At 39.1% G+C, this 22,469-nt stretch overlaps 1 protein-coding gene across 1 annotated transcript in view; it reads right to left on the reverse strand.

Moving 5' to 3' along the window:
- Positions 1 to 1,339: 1,339 nt before the first annotated feature.
- The window catches only part of eif2s3 (eukaryotic translation initiation factor 2, subunit 3 gamma), a 57,608-nt gene continuing 36,478 nt past the window's right edge, over positions 1,340 to 22,469 (reverse strand). The window contains exons 8-12 of the mRNA XM_069890199.1: positions 17,758 to 17,852; positions 6,200 to 6,344; positions 2,461 to 2,630; positions 1,903 to 2,075; positions 1,340 to 1,674 (exon numbers count right to left, since the gene is read on the reverse strand). Coding sequence (XP_069746300.1) covers positions 1,611 to 1,674; positions 1,903 to 2,075; positions 2,461 to 2,630; positions 6,200 to 6,344; positions 17,758 to 17,852 — 647 coding nt within the window. The 3' untranslated portion in view covers positions 1,340 to 1,610. The remainder of the gene's footprint in view (positions 1,675 to 1,902; positions 2,076 to 2,460; positions 2,631 to 6,199; positions 6,345 to 17,757; positions 17,853 to 22,469) is intronic.

Below are 22,469 nucleotides of genomic sequence, written 5' to 3' on the forward strand. Positions count from 1 at the left end.
CAAAAATAGTTAATGTACAAACTTTTTTTTTCACTTTAGAAAATTTATTAGTCATCTTAACTCAAAAACAAATTGTTCAAGATCATACTATCAGAATACTTTTTAAATCAGAAACTCAGTTTGTCATGACCTATAGGGTTGGGATTTAATATAAAAAATATGAACTCAATACTTGGTCAGTGCATAAATAAATGGCACACTTTTAGAAGAAAAGATCCCTTATGATTCAAGGACACCATAACAGGTTCAAGTGAATACACTTGGGTATTTCCAGCTTCATGATTTTAACATCAGCATCATAAAAGCTAAACACACTTTACCACATTTTTGTTGTTAGCTACTATTACCTCAGTTTGACTAGCTTTTCAGGATCATGGTTTTTGTTCTCTTCCTTCAATTTTCTCTCCCGACATCTTTGGTTAGGTGTTTGGCTCATTTATCCAGTGTCTTCATCAACTGAACCACAAGTAGATCATAAAATATGACATGTAAGCAATTTGCAAACAAGTAACTGGAGCAGAAGTGAAAATGAAATATTTATGAATCAGCCATTATCCTTTTGTTGAACTGGAGGTAATTGCTGCCATATTTATTTTCTTCAGCTAACTGAATTTTCTGTTAAAACTAATGTTTGAAACATCTTGGCATTAGCCACAAGATTACAGTGGCCAGTCCAAGTTGAATGTATTAGGAATGTATTTTGTGAGCTGCATAAACATTACAAAATAAAGAGTTTACATTTTAGCAGATGAGAGCAACTAAGGTCTGATATCATTTGTTGTTAAACCAATTTTCACCTTGCCCCAAAGGCTGAAGAACACTCCTTCCTCTTGCATACCTCTGTTGTATTCTTACTAAAAGGGAGTATGACATTGGCATTCAAAAGTTAATCATGGTTGTTCTGTACAGAGCAGTCATCCACAAAAGAACTCTTTCACATTGGAACCTGCCAAAGCAAACTTTAATCCCATATCATTTTAATCACGATCCCACACACAAAGGGAAACTTTCAGTACTTTATTTCATACTCAAAGGAATAAACAGCTAGAAGCTGGTTGTAGTAAGTTCACTGTCTTCAAGTGAGAAATACTTGGATGTAAAATAATTAGAAGACAGGCAAGTTGAGATAAAATTGTTTTTTTTTAATCGGAATCCCATCATATTTTTTTGTCAATTTTTACTCTTACTTCATAATTTAAAAATCCATCATTGGAACTTCTTTCTTTCTTTAGAATAGGATTTCTGGTAATGCAACCAGTAAAGATCTGATCCTAACAAAATAATTTGAGGATGAGCATAGGAAGGACAATATGGATTAAAGAGGATGAAATACACCAGCTTCAATGTCAAAATTTTTAATGTTTAATATCAGTGTTCACAGATCTGACTGAATGCAACTTCATTCTCTCTGAAGGCGATTTCTACTCAAATATAAATTAGACAATTTTCATCATCAGGAGGTACTTGAAATATTTAAAAAAAAGTCAAATTTACTGGCATGATACCAGAAGTTCTTTAAAGCAGATTTTAAGTAGCTTTCAACAGTACATGGAAAATGGTGTGCACTGCTGCAGTTAGATGACTACTCTTCAATGATAAATGCTCCAGTTTCAATCGTCGTCGACTGTTGGCTTTATCGTTACACCTCTTCTTATCTGACCCCAACCGATTAAACTGGAAAAAAAAGTATTAATTTTATTTTTAATACATATTTGCTTAAATGATATCAGGAATCAAGAATCTGCTCAATAATGTCCTTCATGTTAAATCTTGAGTTTGTTTTCGTTTGAGTTGAAGATATCGCAGCTCTCTCTACTCGAGAACCTCGTTTGTAAAATTATGTAAAAGATTTTCAAAGCCCACTTGGAAAGGTTCAATATTTGTTATACTTCCTTCACTTACCGCCAATGTTTCTCTACTCTTCGACTGAGAGCAATCTTCTCACCAACTTCTGTACACACTGGATTAGTGAGGACTATCTTTCCCAAGTCAGCCTTCACTGCACTGACTCTTCCTCCAGTAGAAAGGGATCCTATATTTACCATTAACACCTCATTTTTGGATAGTTTTTGAACCTAAAAAAAACACATACACTTGCTGATACTGCATACTCATTTGAGATTGACCCAAGCCTAATTCCACTACATACAAAAGTGGTGGAAATGCAAAATTTGCATTTTAAATAAAGTTACTGTATATGAAAAGGAATTTCTTTTATTTAAATTTGGAGATACAGAACAGTAACAGGACATTCTGGCCCACAAGCCTGTGCCCCCCTCCCCCCCCACCATACACCAATTAATCTACAATCTGTGTGGTTATAACTTCAAGAACTGCCTGAATCATTTACCAAGATCTACAATAAAAGGTATTTTAGCAGATCAATATAGCAAATTACATATTTAAAAATGCCATTTGTCAATATTTTTATTTCCAACATAGACTCTGCATTGAACTCACTTTTGCAGCTTTTTTATCACCTTCTGTACGCACACCTAGTAATCGTCTGAGAAGAAAATAAGAAATTTCCAGCTCTGTGAAGATTTCTGGGAGAGCTCCCACAGCACCAAGAACCTGTCCCACCATACGATCAGCACGGCACAGGGTTGGGTCAATTTTTGTTCCAACACCTAAAACAAAAGCATCTTCAGCCACTTCAAAAATAAATCAGAAGCCATTTTCCTTCTATCTAATAATTCAGCTCAATTATCCAAGAAATTCGTAATGGCCATGAAGACAATTGAATGGCATGCATGCTAATTATGATGAATCATCTCAAGGTTCAGGTTTGCTTTTCAACAGGGTCTTCAAAGTGAAACACAGACCAAGAAATAGATTCATTTTTGTTTCCTTTACAAATTGGCTTGCTTAAAAATTGTAGAAATCAGAGAGAGGAGTAAAAAAGCATTGAAAGTTTATGGGATCGTTCACTGTCAGATACTGAAGAACAGGAATACTCAAAGCATTAAACATATACTTTTGAGTTCAGTGGAATCAGTTCAAACCTGCAAGTGTTTGCTATTACAAAATCCAACATTCTAACTTGGCACCTATTATGAAAATTGCTCATCTTTGGTTCAGGATTGGAAATTCTACCACATTTATCTGGTTGCATTAAAATCATTGAGCAGAGCCGGCAGATTTATGTAACATATTTGACTCATCTTTTTGTGTTCTTTCAGCAAGGACACAGTTGAGAACACGAGGGACAACCCATGAATCTGATCTATTTGTATTTTCAAAGCTTTTGACAAGGTCCTTCAGTTGTTCACAAGGTTAGAGTGGATTAGACAGTAATTTCCAAGCATGGATTGTGAATCAAAAGATAGAAAACTGTATGGAACTAAATGCTCTAAGACAGACAGACAAGTGGAACGATGGGTGGATCAGTCCTTGTGCCCCAACTGGGGACAATTTATTCCAACAATATGGGTGAGGATGATACGTTTCCAAGTTTAATGATGACATTAAACTCAGCAGGAATGTAAGTAGTAATATGAATGCAGAGGACTCATGTAAGACTAGAATTAAATAAATTATACCAGTAAACTTTCTGCTGTGAGTTTGGAGAAACATGTATGGCAGATAATTCCTTAAAGGGTATTATGGAACCATAGTAATTAAAAAAAATCCTTCTTACAGACAAGTTGGCAAATAAAAAACAATGCACAGGTTTTTTTAAAAAATGATGAGATATTAGAAAATATTTAAAGGGAAATAATATGTACCATTCATTCCACAAAAAAAATAATGTGCAGGTGCACCAGATAATAGAGCTAAAAAAAAATTAAAATTTGTTTACAAATCCTCAAGTAATAAAGATCTTTCTGCAATAATGTAGGACTTCTGCAAGTCCATTTCTGGACTACCATACACAATTTTGATCTCCTTATCCAAAAACATGCTTTTGAGGAAATGCAGTGAAGATCTGTCAGGCTGATTTTTGAAAATGACAGCTCTATCACATGATCTAAATCACACATGTCAAACTCTGGCCCGCGGGCCAAATTTGGCCCGCGATATAATTATATTTGGCCTGCAAGATCATATTAAATATATATTAGAGTTGGCCCGCTGGCCGCCGCGCCAGTATAGCGCATGCACACTGAAGGTGAAAATGAAGACGCCGGAGGTGTGGAGGGATCTCAGAGTCCCGAATCCTGGGGATCGGAGCGCCGCACTCAGCCCGCCCGGCTCCCAGACACACAGACGCGGCTGGAGTTGGGGACCATCCTCGCTGGGTCTGCGCTTCAGCGGCGATGCCGGACCGAACGTCTCGTTGGCGATGCCTTCCCCCTCGCTCCGTGCGCAGCGGACCCTGCCTCCCGCTCCTTTTGTTGGAGACGAGCCCGGCGCCGTGAGATTGCAGTTTAATCCCTCTCCAACCATGGGAGGGGGGTGGGAGCAACGTGCTCTTCTCAGCCAATTCCTCCACCGCCCCGGACGCCGGCGTTTCAATGGGGGGTTCGGGTGCCTTCATCAGACGACCGACCTGTTGGTCCAAGACAAGGGGAGAGCATACAAACTCCACACAGACAGCACCTGAACTCGGGTGAACGTGGAGCTGCGACCCCACATTCCACATCAGGACTGTGTGTAAGATTGGGAGCAGTGAGACAGAAGCTATTTTGTTCCTGTGATTTAAGCCTTTCTTGGGGTGGGGCGGGTCCTTCTCTGACCACTTGCCTAACAATTAACCTAATCAGATGTGGAGTTACCACAATACAACAGTTCTCAACCTTTTTCTTTCCACTCGCGTCCCTGTGCCATTGGTGCTCTGTGATTAGTAAGGGATTGCTTAACGTGGTCTGTGGGTGGAAAGAAAAAGTTTGAAGACCACTGCTTTAATCATCCCTTATTGACTCGTCATGTGCACGGTTTCAGATCTCAAAGGAAATGGGCCAATAACAATGATAATGAAAGAGTTTATCCAAAACTATTATTAAACATTTATTTTAATGAGAAAAAGTTTAACATTACATATGTTGAAAGAAGAGAAAACATGCAGATGATGTTGAAATTTTTCAATAAATATTTAGTTTGGCCCTTGACTTAGTCCAAGTTTTTAATTTTGGCCCTCCGTGAATTTGAGTTTGACAACCCTGATCTAAATGAACAAAATTTATGTACATTTCAGATTCAATAGGATAATGCAGGAAGGATGTTTCCTCTGGCTGAGTCCAGAAACAAGGAATATAATGTTTAAGGCTGAGATGTGATGAAATTCACTCTCTGCACTGGGAGCCTGTGGAGGCTCAGTCATGTTGAGAACACAATATATTTTCACATATTACAGGAATTAAACTACTGCTGGAAGACAGTTTGAGGTAAAAGATCAAACCTGTCTTTTTGTTGAATGGTTGTGCAGGCACAAGGGGCCAAATGACTTACTCACACTCCCATTTCTGATGTTAGGTCAGACCTTCTTACTGTCAGTTTCCAGCACTGAGATGTTTTTAAATACTTTCAAAAGACATAGGTGACAGTGAGAAGGCCCAGGATTTATTGTCTCTCTTTGATTACCCCTGAATTGATTGGCTTGTAAGACTAGAATTAAATAAATTATACCAGTAAACTTTCTGCTGTGAGTTTGGAGAAACATGTATGGCAGATAATTCCTTAAAGGGTATTATGGAACCATAGTAATTAAAAAAAAAATCCTAATATAGCAGTTTCAAGGTCACGTTTACTGGCAGTAGCTTTTCATTCTGGGGGCTCTGACTTCCTATTTCCAGATTAACAATTAGTAATTTAACCACAATCTTACCAAACCATAAACATTATAATGAATAGGTTTTGGATTTTTTTTGTTTTTTACCCCACCTTCCAACAAAATCTTAATTCAATTTGATTAAAATTCCTGAGTCAAGTGACAAAACAATGTTATCAATTAAAACAGTGAGGTTAACTAACAATTAATTTTAACCAATGAACAGAATAGGGTAAATACCATTATTCCTTTAGCCAAGTAAGATACATGTATTAATCCACATTGGCAAACAATATTCCATGAATCAATTAGCATGACAATTGAAAGTCAACCACACACACTTGTTGGTCTGATTGGAGAGAGGTGCTTTCTACAGCACACTTCCAAGTCCTGTGGCGACATTCATAAAGCATTCTACCATGGGCCCCGTGGACAATAAGGTTGTATGACAAGACTTTGAAATAAATCTTAAGTAAAGATCTCTCTTACCGATAAGGCCACCAGGGGCTGCAAATTGGAGGTCATTGTGTTCTGCAAAAAGTGACACAATCTTGGAAAAGATGGGCTTGCACATCAGCTTCCCTTCATGGTCTTTTGACACAATACCAGGCCGAACTTCAAGTTCCTGTCCTACCTGCCGGACAATAAAACCACATAAATAGGGATACAAAATTTAACAAAAATCATAAATTATTATCACACACCGAGTAATCTATTTTTGCTTGAGCTTCAGTACAAGATTATTTTATTTGACATATACATTTATCTATTTAGGAGCCACCAAATCACTGATGGAATACACTAGACTCCTACAAGATGCTACAGAATTTTTAACTCAGGTACACAGTGGTGCTCAAACCTGTCCATTTTCACTCCCTCTCTCCCTTATCCCCTCAAAAACCATGACTGATTGGGGCATTGGATATAGTGATATGAGAAAAATGCCAGATTTTCCTTACAACCAGAGCACAACTACAGCAGTTGTAAAATTTCACACGTGGCTCAGATTGATTCACTAACATTAGCTGAATTTGTATTTTCAGAACTCACTGCTAAATTTTGGTGAGTCTCATCTGAAAGACCAGGAACTCATTTAACACCACCTCAAAAACAGCGCTGGAGTTAACAGTAAAGGGATTTAAACTCCAGCTTTTGTAAAAAAAAAATTGTAGTCATCCTGCAGGATCAAGCAAGATATCTACCAAGTGGGCCTGACTGATTCATTATCAATGTAAATTAAATCCCATTTTGAGTGAGACTGTAGGAAAACATCAATTTTCAAAATGCATCACCTACAGCATCTATTGAATGTTCCCAAAATAAATAAAACACACTTTACAACATTTTATCTATAGTATCTTCAAGCACCTTGGTTAATCTGATTATGTGTTTTTAAAAACAATCATACAAAGCACAAATAACTAATCATTTCAAGTCTCTGTGTCCTGGAAAATCTGATCTGCATCATAAAGATTTAAGCACATCATCCTCCGTGTATCCATATAACCATTTACGGAGTGGAAACAGGCCAGGTTGACCTTTTGAGTCCACACCGGTTCACTAGAACAACTCCACTAGCTCAAACTCTCCAACCCCCTCTCCTCCACGTACACATCCAACCTTCTCTTAAATGACAGAATGGACCCTGCTGCAACTATCTCATTCGGAAGATCATTCCATTCTGCCACCACTCGCTGAGTGAAAAAGCCACCTCTAATATTTCTCCTAAAGTGTTGCCCCCCCTTACCCTTAACTCATGGCCTCTTGTTTCAGCCTCCCCTGTGCTCAGGGGAAAGAGTCTGTTTATGTCTATCTATTCCTTTCATAATTTTAAATACCTCTATCAAGTCCCCTCTCAGTCGTCTACATTCCAATGAATAAAGTCCCAGTCTCCTTCATTAGAGATCTATTATTTAATACTATTATTGCATTTTAAAAAGACTCAGAAAATTATGGCAACAGCCATGACTCTGCTCTCAGTGGCAATTCCTTGATTTACAAACATTCGATTTTTTTTGATCATTAGACTACATGGCTTTGAATAACAAAGCTATTTTTTTTGCCAAACCTAAGGGGACACCCTTCTCTATGGACAAGAATGTAATGCACCAAAATTTTAATTATAACATTTTTTTTTAGACATACAGCATGGTAACAGGCCATCTTGGCCCACAAGCCCAATTACACCCAATTAACCAACACCTGCTGGTACGTTTTGAAGAGTGGGAGGAAACTGGAGACCCCGGGAAAACCCATGTAGACTTGGAGAGAACGTACAAACTTCTTACAGACAGCACGGGATTTGAACCCTGGTCCTGATCGCTGATGCTGTAAAGGTTTGTGTTAACTGCTATCCCATGCCGCCCCATAATTACAATCCATTGTGTCCTTATCTACACAGCCTCACTCAAAAACATGTTGACTGAGAATTATAAGAACGTTTTCTCCATAGTATCTGCTGTTTTTTTTTAGCATCCCAATTCCTATGCTGCACACATTTCCAGGGTGATGCTTTCCACTGCAGGACATGTGAAATGTCCTCTTTAATAAACGTGGATTCTGCCTCACTGTTACTGATGAAGGCCAAATCTCCATTTTTCATTTCTGCCCCAACTCCACTATCCCCCCACAAAACAGAAGAGGGACAGAACCCCTTTAGTCCTCACTTCCAACCCACTAATTTCTACATCCAACATGTCAAGCTCTGACACTTGAGCTGACTTCAGCAGAATCCCACTCCCAGTCATATCTTCTCCTTTCAAAGTCCTGTTGACACTTCCTAGTCTGCTCTTCCCTCCCACACATGCAAAAAAAGCAAAACAGATCCCATTATCTCCTCCCTTACCTCCATTCAGGGTCACCAACAGACATTCCAGATGAGGCAGAGCTCTACAATGCAGATCATCCAACCTAATCTACTGCATTCAGTGTAGTTGTTGTGGCCTCCTCTACACTGGCTAGACCAAATGCAGTTTGAGTGACTGCTTTGTTGAACGTCAATGCTCTATTTGGATGGGACTTAAGTTTCCAGTAGCCAACCATTTCAACACATAGTCAGTCCTTTGTCTCATCCTCCACAGACATGTCTGTCCTCATCCTCATTTGTCAGAGGACAAAACGCAAGATTGCGGGGCAACACATCATATTCCTCTCGGACTGCCTTAAATCTTACAGCATGAACTTTAGGAAGACCCCATCTGATCCTCTCTCTTCTTTAGCTATTCCTGCATTTTTCCTCTCTCCCCCTTCCTACTGGTCTATCCAACTTTCTGTCTGATATCACCTCTGCTTCTTAGTCAGCTTTCTCCGTTCAAATACATGACATCAACTTTTTCCACCTTATTCTCAATAAATGGTCCCAACCCAAAATATTTCCTGACCATTTCTACCCATGGATGATGTCTGACCTGCTGAGTTCCTCCAGCAGCTCATTGTTTGCTTAAGATTCCAGCATCTGTAGTCTTTGTATTTCTGTTTTCCAAGAATGCCTGGCTCCTCTTTTGTAAATCAAAGAATTATTATAATGGTCATGTTGCTGACAACTGCCCTGGGTTTTCATGACCATGTCATTTGGAATTTCATTAAAGCCAGTCTCTATTTGAGGAAAATACATCTCTTGAACCTGTTAACATGGAAAAATAACAGCGCAACAAACAAAAAAAAAGACAAGCAATGCCCAAGGTATGAAATTAAAGAAATGGAGATAAAATGTACAGAAAATTAACAGAGAAATTCAGGTGGGCTGATGGGAGGCAGACAAGACAAAAAATACTTCAATTTTCAACATTAGTTTTTTTTTCCTCTAATAGATCAAGAATACCTGTTAAAGGGGTCATTAGGCTTTAATAAATAAAAATCTTTATCTTTTTTAGCTTTTTTGTTGAACAAACTGTTGGGTTCATGCCATTTTAATCGTTTATCAGAAAAGTGCCACAGTGCAACCTGTGAGAGACAGGACACCTCTGACAGCAAACTCTGGACTTCCACATGTAACTATGCACACAAAAACAACAAATTTACCGTGCACTAACAGTGAGTACTATATTCTGCTGTAGGTACATTTTTAAAGCTTACAATTAACAAATAGAAAGTATTAGGTTACTAAGTACAGCAGCACTGATTAATAGGGCACTTACAAATTAGACATTTGAGAAAAATCAGTGAACTGATAATAGCCCTACCTCAGCTATGAATTGTACATTTTAAAAACTACAGTTGATTTCCAGTGACTTCAAAGAATAAGTGATGGGGGGAGTCACGTGATGGAGTAGTGGCCGGTAAGGGAATACTAACCCTCTCCAGAAAGGAAGAAATAAAGTGAAGAAAATACAAAGTTCAAGAAATACAAAACATAACAAATAAAAGATAAAGTTGTAGAGAAAAGAAAGAAAAGGAAAAAGTAAAAACAATGGGAAAAAAAGAAAAGATGCTGGAAGAGAAAGGAGAAGGCCTTACCTGGATGAAGAGACAGGGAGCCGTCGTGGAGAAGAGAGCCTGTTATCTGAGGTTGGTGACGACGACGCAGAGTCGCGACCCCCCAACCCCCCCCCCCGACCGCTGGACTGCAAAAATGGCTGTCTGAGCCAAACAAAAGTGCACAGTGCACTTACGAAGGAGAACACTGACAGGAGGGGGGCTCAGCTGAGGAGCGGGCAAACACAATGCGACTAGTTGAGGGACACGTGACACCAGGGCTCTCAGCTGGAAGAAGAGGAAAGTGACAGGAAAGGGAGTGAAAGGAAAGAAGAGCAGCAGCAGGAGGCCCAACAGATGAGTCGCCCAGAAGAGGACCAAGCAAGAAGAAGCCCAGCAAAGTGAGACAAGCAACTCATCAGGAAAGTCAGAAGAGACAAAGATACAAGGAAGAGAAGAAGACACAAACACAGGTACAGACACTAAAGAAGAGGAAGAAGAAGACCAAGATCTGTACAGAGAAATAGAAGGTAAAACAGAATATAGATAAAGTTTTTTTTTCAAGAACAAATGAGAAGAAAGTGATAAAAAAGTTAAAGAGTCACAAGAAAATTGATATGTTGGAAAATTATAGCAGGCGAAACAACATAAAAATAGTGGACCTAAAGGAAGATGAAGAAGGCACAGATATGAAGGAATTTATAAAAGAATGGATCCCAAAGGTCCTGGGAATGCCAGAAATACAGGAAGGAATGGAAATAGAAAGGGCACACAGAACACTAGCCTCGAAACCACAGTCACAACAAAAACCAAGATCCGTTTTAGAAGAATTTATGAGATACATGACAAGAGAAAATATATTGCCGAAGGCAATGAATAAAATTAGAGAAGACATTGGAATACAAGGGTCAAAAAATATTTTTTTACCCAGACATAAGTTTTGAACTCAAAGAAGAGGAAGGAGTTTAACACAGCAAAATCGATCCTATGGAAAAAAGGTTATAAATTTATGTTAAGACATCCAGCTGTGCTTAAAATATTTATCCCTGGGGAGCAAAACAGACTGTTCTCAGATCCGAAGAAAGCACGAGAATTTGCAGAACACCTGCAGGACAGAAGGAGAGATGAAGAGATGTAACAAAAATGAAGAATGGCGATAAAATACATATAAAGATGTAAAAATATTGTATATGTAAGAACTAAAGAAGGGAAAGAGAAGTGAAGAAAGGAAGTAAGGGGAAAAAAAAGGAGAGCTTTGTTATATGTGTAAAAAAAAGTCTTTTCTGGAGGGGGGGTGAGTTGGGTGGGAGAGAATAACCGTCAGTGCAAAATCATTTGACGCTTGCGAGTGGGTTCGCAATCCAAATGGAGAGGGAAGTTGTGGTTGCCTGGCAAGGGATAAGGGGCACCTCAGGGGATGGGGGCATTTGGGGCTAAGAGAATATTGGATTTGGGAGTTGTTGAAGTATTTTAAGTTTTAAATGTGTTGTCATAGATTGAGTTTAAAAAGGGAAAACAGATGAAAATGGGGAAAAGGGGGATGGTGGTGGTGAGGAAGAGGAAATGAGGTGTAAACAGGATAAGAGATGGCCATGCTGAATTATATGACTATAAATATTAATGGAATACATAACCAAATTAAACGAAAAAGACTATTAAATTTACTGAAAAAAGAAACAATAGACCGCATTTGTGCAGGAAACGTATCTAACTGAAGTGAAACATAATAAATTAAAGAGAGACTGGGTAGGGCACATAGCAGCAGCATCATATAATTCTAAAGCCAGAGGTGTAGCTATATTAATTAATAAAAATGTACCAATCAAAATAGAGGAGGAAATAATAGATCCAGCAGGGAGGTATGTAAGATGCAAGTGTTAGATATATTCAGAATTTTGGAATTTGATCAATATATATGCACCTAATGAAGAGGATCAAAAGTTTATGCAAGATATTTTTTTTGAAGATTGTAGATACGCAAGGGAATATATTGATAGGAGGGGGATTTTAACCTTAATTTGGATCCAATGTTGGATAAAACCGGACAAAAGACTAGCAAAAAGAATAAAGTGGCCAAATTTATGGTTAAATCAATGATGTGTTTTTGTTCTCAGCCCATATTCAAGGCAGATTTAGGAAAACGGAATATAAAGCTAGATTGCTATCTGATCATTCACCCCTGTTATTAGCAATAGAACTGGAGGACATCCCACCAAGAACATATAGATGGAGGTTAAACTCCATGTTACTTAAAAGGCAGGAATTTAGAGAGTTTATTGATCGCCAAATTAAAATGTACTTTGAAATAAATATGGAATCAGTGAAAGACAAATTTATATTATGGGATCCAATGAAAGCTTTTATTAGAGGGCAGATGATAAGTTATGTAACTAAGATGAAAAAGGACTACAATCAGGAAATCTTCTTCTTTGGCTTGGCTTCGCGGACGAAGATTTATGGAGGGGGTAAAAAGTCCACGTCAGCTGCAGGCTCGTTTGTGGCTGACAAGTCCGATGCGGGACAGGAATCAGGAAATAGAACAGTTGGAAAGGGAGATAGTAAGTATAGAAAAGGAACTAGCAACAAGTGATGATACAACAAAAAGAGAATTGGTGGACAAAAAAAATTACGAAACATTACAAACGTATAAGGTGGAGAAGAACATAATGAAAATAAAGCAAAAGTATTATGAACTAGGAGAAAAAACACACAAAATATTAGCCTGGCAACTTAAAACAGAACAAGTTAAAAGAACTGTATTGGCATCAAGGAAAAAGCACAAACAAATTACATATAATCCAATAGAGATTAATGAGAACTTTAAGGAATTTTATGAACAATTATACCAAACTGAGAACGAGGGGAACGATGATAAAATAGAAGAATCTTTAGCTAAAATTGAACTGCCGAAATTGCAAGAGGGACAAAACAAACTGATAAACCCATTTGAAATGGAATAAGTACACGATATATTAAAAAAAGCTGCCGAACAATAAAACGCCTGGAGAGCATGGGTTCCCAACAGAATTCTATAAAACATTAAAGAGTTATTAATTCCTTCTCTCCTGGAAGTAATGAACCAGATAGAAGAAACACAAAACTTGCCAGATTCATGTAAGACAGCAATAATTACAATAATACCAAAGATGGGAAAAGATCCACTAAAGCCAGCATCTCTACTTAATTCAGATTATAATAGCAAAACTATTTGCAAACAGATTGGCCGACTGTGTACCAAAAATAGTAAAATAAGATGAAACTGGATTTATTAAGAAAAGACAAACAGCGGATAATGTTGTTTTAGATGCAGAAAAAGCCTTTGACAGGGTAGAATGGAATTATTTATTCAAAGTATTACACAGGTTCAATCTACCAGAAAAATATCTTCTTTCTTTGGCTTGGCTTCGCGGACGAAGATTTATGGAGGGGGTAAAAAGTCCACGTCAGCTGCAGGCTCGTTTGTGGCTGACCAGTCCGATGCGGGACAGGCAGACACGATTGCAGCGGTTGCAAGGGAAAATTGGTTGGTTGGGGTTGGGTGTTGGGTTTTTCCTCCTTTGCCTTTTGTCAGTGAGGTGGGCTCTGCGGTCTTCTTCAAAGGAGGCTGCTGCCCGCCAAACTGTGAGGCGCCAAGATGCACGGTTTGAGGCGTTATCAGCCCACTGGCGGTGGTCAATGTGGCAGGCACCAAGAGATTTCTTTAGGCAGTCCTTGTACCTTTTCTTTGGTGCACCTCTGTCACGGTGGCCAGTGGAGAGCTCGCCATATAATACGATCTTGGGAAGGCGATGGTCCTCCATTCTGGAGACGTGACCCATCCAGCGCAGCTGGATCTTCAGCAGCGTGGACTCGATGCTGTCGACCTCTGCCATCTCGAGTACCTCGACGTTAGGGGTGTGAGCGCTCCAATGGATGTTGAGGATGGAGCGGAGACAACGCTGGTGGAAGCGTTCTAGGAGCCGTAGGTGGTGCCGGTAGAGGACCCATGATTCGGAGCCGAACAGGAGTGTGGGTATGACAACGGCTCTGTATACGCTTATCTTTGTGAGGTTTTTCAGTTGGTTGTTTTTCCAGACTCTTTTGTGTAGTCTTCCAAAGGCGCTATTTGCCTTGGCGAGTCTGTTGTCTATCTCATTGTCGATCCTTGCATCTGATGAAATGGTGCAGCCGAGATAGGTAAACTGGTTGACCGTTTTGAGTTTTGTGTGCCCGATGGAGATGTGGGGGGGCTGGTAGTCATGGTGGGGAGCTGGCTGATGAAGGACCTCAGTTTTCTTCAGGCTGACTTCCAGGCCAAACATTTTGGCAGTTTCCGCAAAGCAGGACGTCAAGCGCTGAAGAGCTGGCTCTGAATGGGCAACTAAAGCGGCATCATCTGCAAAGAGTAGTTCACGGACAAGTTTCTCTTGTGTCTTGGTGTGAGCTTGCAGGCGCCTCAGATTGAAGAGACTGCCATCCGTGCGGTACCGGATGTAAACAGCGTCTTCATTGTTGGGGTCTTTCATGGCTTGGTTCAGCATCATGCTGAAGAAGATTGAAAAGAGGGTTGGTGCGAGAACACAGCCTTGCTTCACGCCATTGTTAATGGAGAAGGGTTCAGAGAGCTCATTGCTGTATCTGACCCGACCTTGTTGGTTTTCGTGCAGTTGGATAATCATGTTGAGGAACTTTGGGGGACATCCGATGCGCTCTAGTATTTGCCAAAGCCAAGCATTATATAATGGGCCATTGGTGAAGGTAACAGTAAATGGATATGCATCGAACCAATTTAAATTAAGTAGGTCAAGTAGGCAGGGCTGTCCATTATGTCCCTCACTGTTCACTTTAGCAATTGAACCATTGGCAGAACTGATAAGAACAGAAAATAAAAGGGATAAAAATAAATGAGGGAGTATAAAATCAGTTTATTTGCAGATGACATCATAGTATACTTAACAGAAGCAGAAATAACAATAAAAGAACTACATAAGAAATTGAAGGAATATGGAGAAATATCGGGGTACAAGATCAATACAAATAAAACTGAACCGATGTCGATGAGTAATGCGGATTATACAGAATTTAAAAAAGAATCACCATTTAAATGGCAAACACAAGCAATCTGATACCTAGGTATTAGGTTAGATAATAATTCAAGTCACTTGTACAAATTAAATTATCAGCCACTAATAAAAAAAATTGCAGGAAGACTTAGAACATTGGAAAGATTTACCACTAAAACTGATAGGAATGGTAAATTGCATTAAAATGAATATCTTCCCAAAGATACAATACCTATTTCAATCGTTACCAATTCCCTTAACAGAGAAATTCTTTAATGAACTAAAGAGAATAATAAGGAAATTCTTATGGAAAGGGGTATTTTGCAACCAAGGTATTTTGCAGTTACCAAACTTTAAAAATTATTATAGAGCAGCCCAGTTAAGGTATTTATCAGATTTTTATCAGACAAGGGAAAAACCAGATTGGACTAAGATAGAGCTAGATAAAATAGGGGAAAAACTACCACAATTATTATTGATTCAAAATCAGCTAATCGCTTTTACAATAGATAACCTTTCCTTTAGAGAATGGGAGAGAAAAGGAATTAAAAGAATAGAAAATTGTTTTTTTTTGGGAAATAATTTATTAACATTTAAACAAATTAAATACAAATATGGAATAACTCATGGTACAATGTTTGCATATCATCAACTGAAAAACTACTTAAAGGATAAATTGGGAAACAGATTGAGATTACCAGAAGGAAGCAGCTTTGAATATGTGATTACAGAAACAATGATAATAAAAAGATTTATAACGAACATGTACATCAAGCTGCAAGAGAAGGAAAATGATGAAAAAAGTTATAAACCCAAACAAAGTGGGAAAAAAATTTAAACATAAAGATAAAAAATGAAACATGGGAAAAGTTATGCTCTGGAACTATGAAAGAATATAATAAACACAAGGTTACGCATGATACAGTATAATTGGTTAAACGCCCCAAAAGTTAAAAATAATGGGATCCAACATTATCAGACAGATGTTTTCGCTGTAAGAAGGAAACGGGAACAACAGTACATGCAATTTGGGCATGTGAGAAAGTGAAAAAGTTTTGGGAAGATCTAAATCAGGTATTAAATAAAATCACAAAAAACAACATACCAAAAAATCCAGAGATCTTTCTTCTAAAGTAATATAAGTAATTAGGCCTTAAACTGGATGAAGTACAAAAAAGATTTATTATGATAGCCTTAGCTGTAGTAAAAAAATGTATAATGTCAACTTGAAAATCAGAAGAGAGCCTGAGAGTACAGCAATGGTACATAGAAATGAATAAATGTATTCCATTGGAAAAAAATAACATAATTTAAAAAATAAAGTCATATTATTTGAATAAATTTGGAAACCATACATGGAACACAACAGAGAGGGCTTGCCTTGGACCTCCACCCCCTAAAATGATAGAATGATAAGAAGTCAAAATGACTTGATCCAGTGTGTAAAAGTAGATGACACATTTTTCTTGTTTATTTTTCATTGTGTGATGACATTGTTTAATGGTTTTATTGTATTGTATATGTTGGTTTTGGAGGGGGTGGGAAGGTAGGGGGGAAAAAGGGGAGAAAATACCACTGTGTATATTTAAGAGGGCAATGTTTGTATGTATTTTGGTTGATATGGTTCACGGAGTGAAAAATTTTTAAAAAAATATATAAAAGAAGTGATGCAGTTGCTGGGCAATTCTTGCAGGTTGGTCAAGGATACAAGATTTCCAGATGGAAAATTATTTATTTACACTTGATTTTATTCTATTATTGAGCATGCTCACAAAAGATTGCATTCTTAACTTAAAAGAAATGTAATGCCTTGATTTGCATTGATGAGAGGTATGGACTGGTTTAGGAATTGGAATGGGGCAAGTGGTAGCTGGTCCTTTTTCCATAGGGTATTGTGCTTGGCAGTTTGTGCAGAGGTTGCTGACTGTCCTCATCTTGGAGTGTTTCAGGTGTCTAATCACGAGAATGACTTTGGGACATGCTTACAGATGGCCACCTTCCCTCCTCATCATTACCATTTATTCATCAACTCAACCAAAGTTAGCAGGAAGCACATCTATATTCTTTTCAAGTTTAGCATTTTCTGTGAACAAGCTAAATACAAGTATAAAATTAAGCTATTTATCCTTGGAGTTAGTTCCACATTTTACTGACATTTGTGTCAACTTACTGTTCAGCATAATGTACTTAAATTAGTGAACAACAGAAGTGGTTCAGTGGTAATTTTTTTTAAGGTGCAGGAGCTCACCAAAGATGGTGAAAAGGAGGAGCCAGAGCAGCGCTCATGTAGCACTGCACCCCTAAACAATAGTTAACTAATTCAAATGGTGCAAAACAACCAGAAACCACATGCAGTAACTAAGAAGCCACTACTGCCACTGGCAGGGGTGTTTTGGTACTTCATATCTGAGAGCACACAAATTTAGAAAATCAGTATCCCAGTTACCAAATTATTAAAATTAAATTACAAGTTCAAACAAAATGTTTAATTCAATCACATTACATAACTCAAAGGTTTCAAAATCCATCTTATGGCATCACTTTATTCCCAGGCATCCACCAATTATGTTTATTTTGAATAAAAGTTGATACCTTTAGCACCCCTTTCAGAATGCTGCCACCAGCCACACCACCTTTTAGATCATCTACTTCACAACCAGGCTTGTTGACATCAAAGGATCGAATAACTGCATTAAGAGAAACACAAAAATGTGAAAAAACATGCATGTAATTTTTTTTCTCAGCAAAAAAATGGTTTCCAAATATTCCCAATGGAAATTAGGTAGTGGATATGTCCGTTCACTTACATAAGGGCTTATCTAACTGAGTTCCATGGAAAAGCATAGGGGTTCCACAGAAGAAATGACAGGGAGTAATAATGATGTTTAAATCATTCAATACCCGTCTTGAATTCAATAAGTGTCTGGGACAGCAACAAACAATGCACTGAAGCCGGAAAAAACAAAATGGCATAATGAGGCCTGACATCAGCAATGCAGACGTCAGGCCTGCGCATCATTTTCAACCAATAAGCATTCTATTTCTTTTGGCAAGAAGCTGGCCATATTTTAAAGATATTCTATGTGTGCAATATTAAGGACCATAGACCGATGCATTAAAAAAGAAACTGGGAAAAAGGATCATTCATCTGCAGAAAGTACTGAGGTGCCTCTATTTTTTTCACGTAGATTCTTCGATTACATCTATAATTGGAAAAATAAAGTGTTTCGGAGTCCAGAGGACCCCAAAAACCAGCAGCAATAAATATGCACCACAACACAGGGTTACTTAAACAAAAGTTGTTTTTAATTATATTTGAACAGAATTAAACTTTAACTTATTACTTAACCTACCTAACTTCTTAATCCCCCCCTCTAATACTAAGCGCAGGTGTGTGTAATGTATATTTAAGATTAGAAAAGTTCTTTGGATCACAGTCCAATCTCACTGGTTGCAGGGAATTCTTGTACTATGCACAGTTAACAAAGTTCACTTGTCTTTGGTGCAAATGGTTACCACTCAAGAAGGTTCTTGTTGGTTTTCAGAGAGAGATTCCTTTTCCAGGACATCCACAACTGATTCCTTCTCAATCAGTCTTGCTGACAAAACTTGCCCCCTTCCGGGTTCTCTTTCTTTCATGTCACCTTTTAGACCGCCAGTCTCCTCCGTTGACCAGGCAGCCCAGCCTTCCAAAGTTTGCCAACTTGTCCTTCAGGATCTGATTTCTGTCTCCTCCCTCTCCGTTTCACACCCTCCCTCTCCGTTTCACACCCTCCCTCTCCGTTTCACACCCTCCCTCTCCGTTTCACACCCTCCCTCTCCGTTTCACACCCTCCCTCTCCGTTTCACACCCTCCCTCTCCGTTTCACACCCTCCCTCTCCGTTTCACACCCTCCCTCTCCGTTTCACACCCTCCCTCTCCGTTTCACACCCTCCCTCTCCGTTTCACACCCTCCCTCTCCGTTTCACACCCTCCCTCTCCGTTTCACACCCTCCCTCTCCGTTTCACACCCTCCCTCTCCGTTTCACACCCTCCCTCTCTGAGAGCAAAACTCTTCTCCTCTGCCTGCAAAGATCACATGCTCTCCCAGGCAAGCTGCTGTCGATACTTTGTTGCCTCCTGCAAAAAGCATTCTGCAAAAGTCCTGCAAATATTGTGTTTTAAAATGTGTGTGTGCAAACTGCTCTAACAATTCCTCCCAAAGCACCTCGAAATACTGTCACAAAGGTATGAAGGTATGAAGAAAATTATTTGTCGCTTGATTCACCTCAGCAGGGAATAAAGAGGCACCAGATGTTCAACTTTCATATTATGCATCTATGTAAACAAAATGCAGAAACCAAATTGATGCCGCCCCTGGTATAAAGATGCGGCCATCTAATATTGTGCCCAACATTTAGAAGGACTGTGAGGACAAGAAACAATTTCATTCATCTCATTAAATGTAAATTAGAGCCAAGAAATAATTTCAACATGGAGAATGACAGGTTTATTTACTTCCTCAACTCTGCTTATTCTACAGGTCTTTTAAACTGTAATTGACAATTGGGGTTCCGTGATTTCCAAGTGCACCCCAAAAGAGTCCTGTGAACTAGAAAGTTTGGGAAGCCCTGACTAACATTACATTTTTCCCCCCAAAATATCCCAAGACAAAATGAGAAAATGGTACGTGGAAGAGGAGATGATAAAAAAAAAAACACATGCAATGATGAAACATGGCAAAGTATCTCTCATGCCATTCCACCTTGGAAAGGCTTTCTCACAAGCATTTGGGATTGGTATCAAAATTAGGAGTGATTTCACACAGGTTAGTCAGTTGCCTGACAGTTATCCTTGCAGGATCATACTTTTCAGATAACATGCTGGACAATTATAATGGCAGCAGACTAGTGAGGGGCTCAGTTGCTGAAGGATCCAGATAGGCTACTGGTTTATGTGAAAGTGGTATCAGAATCAGGATTCAAGAAGGTGCTGAGGGCAAGATGGCACTGAGGGCGCTGAAGGCTTTCTGATTGTACTGGAGTTTTGGATCTGGATCTCAGGTTGCCAATGGTTTGATGAAGAGTCTGCAAGACTGCAGAAGCACTGGAGGTGAATCCACAGACACACAGAGCCTTATGGCAGATAGAAGTTTATCATGTATATTACATTTTAATGTATTACTATGAACTTGAACATTGATTCCATCATAAACCCCAAGAATCTCCTATCCCACTCGCAGAACAAACCAATCTGACTGGAAAGGTAAAGTGCTATATCATCAGGGAGAGCAGCTATGGGAGTTCTCCACATTAATTGCAGACCCCATGAGGTCACATGGCATCAGGTCAAACATGGGCAAGGAAACTTCCTCTTAATTACCACTTATTGATGAATCAATGCCTCTCCATAGTGAAAAGCACTTAGAAGCCTGCAAAGTGCTAGGAGCACAGAATGTACTCTGATGGGATTATCCTTTACCAAGAGTAGTTTGTAGTACATCACAGATTATACTGAACAAGGCCTAAATGACACGACTGCTAGATGAGCTCTACCACAGGTAGCAAATAGAGTGGTGCAATTGATACTCAGTAATCTAACTTTAGCAGATTCATCAATCTACAAGAGCATCTGAAACCAGCTTATCATCCTTGTGGAGACAGAGCCAGTCTTCACACCAAGGACATCCTCCATGTTGTGTGGTTGAAAATCATACTGAATGGCAGATCCTGAAGCTCAAAAATATCTATGCACATGGCATTGCACATCCCTCATTCTGTCATCTTATGCAAACCATCAGATCAGTCCTGGTTCATGCAATGCAGAAGGGGATGGGACATGACACAGCTAAAAAAAACACGGTGCTAACCTGGAGAAGCTACCCAGAGAGAGAAGAATCAGTTGTCACACGTTCAGCCAAGCTGTTCCAGTGCTTAGAACCCTGGGATTCAAGGCAATTTTCATCTGCATCCCATTCACAAAAAGGAAGATGAACCAGTCCAACTAATTACCACCTTGTCATTCAAGTTTATTATCATTCGATTGTATAAGTACAACCTGACAAAAGTATTCTCTGGTCCTCAGTGCAAAAACACAACCAGACACAACACACTATGCAGCTCATGTATCTCTTTCCCAACAGGAGTAGCTGAAAAATGCTGGATATGGGGTGGTAGAAGTCTCAACAATTTTGTGTACCTCCTTCAATTATCCCGGTAGATCCACGTTGATGGGGGGGGGGGCAGGCGAGGGGGTGGGAGAAGACCCCAGTGGTCCTTTCTGCCGCTCTTATGGTCTTGTGAATTGACCTCTGATCCAATGCTCTACACTACATCAACCACATTGTGATGCAGCCAACCAGGACACTCTTGATGGAGCTCCTGTAGAAAGATAACAGGATGATGGCCAGTAGCCTTGCCTGCCTCAGACTTCTCAGGAAGGGCAGTTGCTGTTGATAAGTGAGGAGATGTAAGCCCAGGATAGGTCACCTACTGTCATTCTGTTCTCAATCACCAGCAAAGTGATCATCTACACAAAATGACCTGCTTACCAAAATCCATGTTCCAGAGTCATACCTGACATTAAAGGTAGCTATTTCAACCATCCAGGTCAACCATTTCAGCCCCAGGAGTTCCTCAATGGAGAATCACAAGGCCAATCATCTTTAGTTGTTTCACCAATGAATTTCCTTACATCTTAAGGTCAGAGATGTGTTATGTTCATTGATAATTGAAGAATACTCAGTTGCATTCACAAATGGGTCAGCAAATGAATCAGTCAATGACTGAAGACCAGAATAACTTGTGCCACATGACATCCAGGCATTTTAATTACCAGAAGTGCCTGGCAATTATTAATTCCTGCAAGGAATTCTAACCACCATTCCACCACCAAAGCTGTCATCAAGTGTCCCACTACCAACCCCCCTGGAAATCATCATAAAGCAGAAATTTATCTTGACCATCTCCAAAATTATTGCAGCCACAGAGCAGGTCACAGGATGGGTATCTGGCAGCAAATGGCTCACCTCCTGATACTCTACAAGTCTTTCCACCATTTAAAAGGTACAAATCAGGAATGCAATGGAATACCCTTCAATTGAATGGATGAGTGCACCATCAACATCAATCAAAAACCACATCACGAAGGATAAACAACCTAATCTCTCAACATAAAACTTTCATTCACTCAACTGCCAGTGAACAATGATTGTAATGCACACTTGTTTACATAATTCATTGCAGGCCTCATTCACAAAACCTCTCAGATATGTGGTTACTAAAGGCAAGTCCATAAGCAACAGGCATATAGGAATACCACCACT

This window comes from Narcine bancroftii, chromosome 7 (genome assembly GCF_036971445.1).
Source record: "Narcine bancroftii isolate sNarBan1 chromosome 7, sNarBan1.hap1, whole genome shotgun sequence".
Classification (NCBI taxonomy): domain Eukaryota; kingdom Metazoa; phylum Chordata; class Chondrichthyes; order Torpediniformes; family Narcinidae; genus Narcine; species Narcine bancroftii.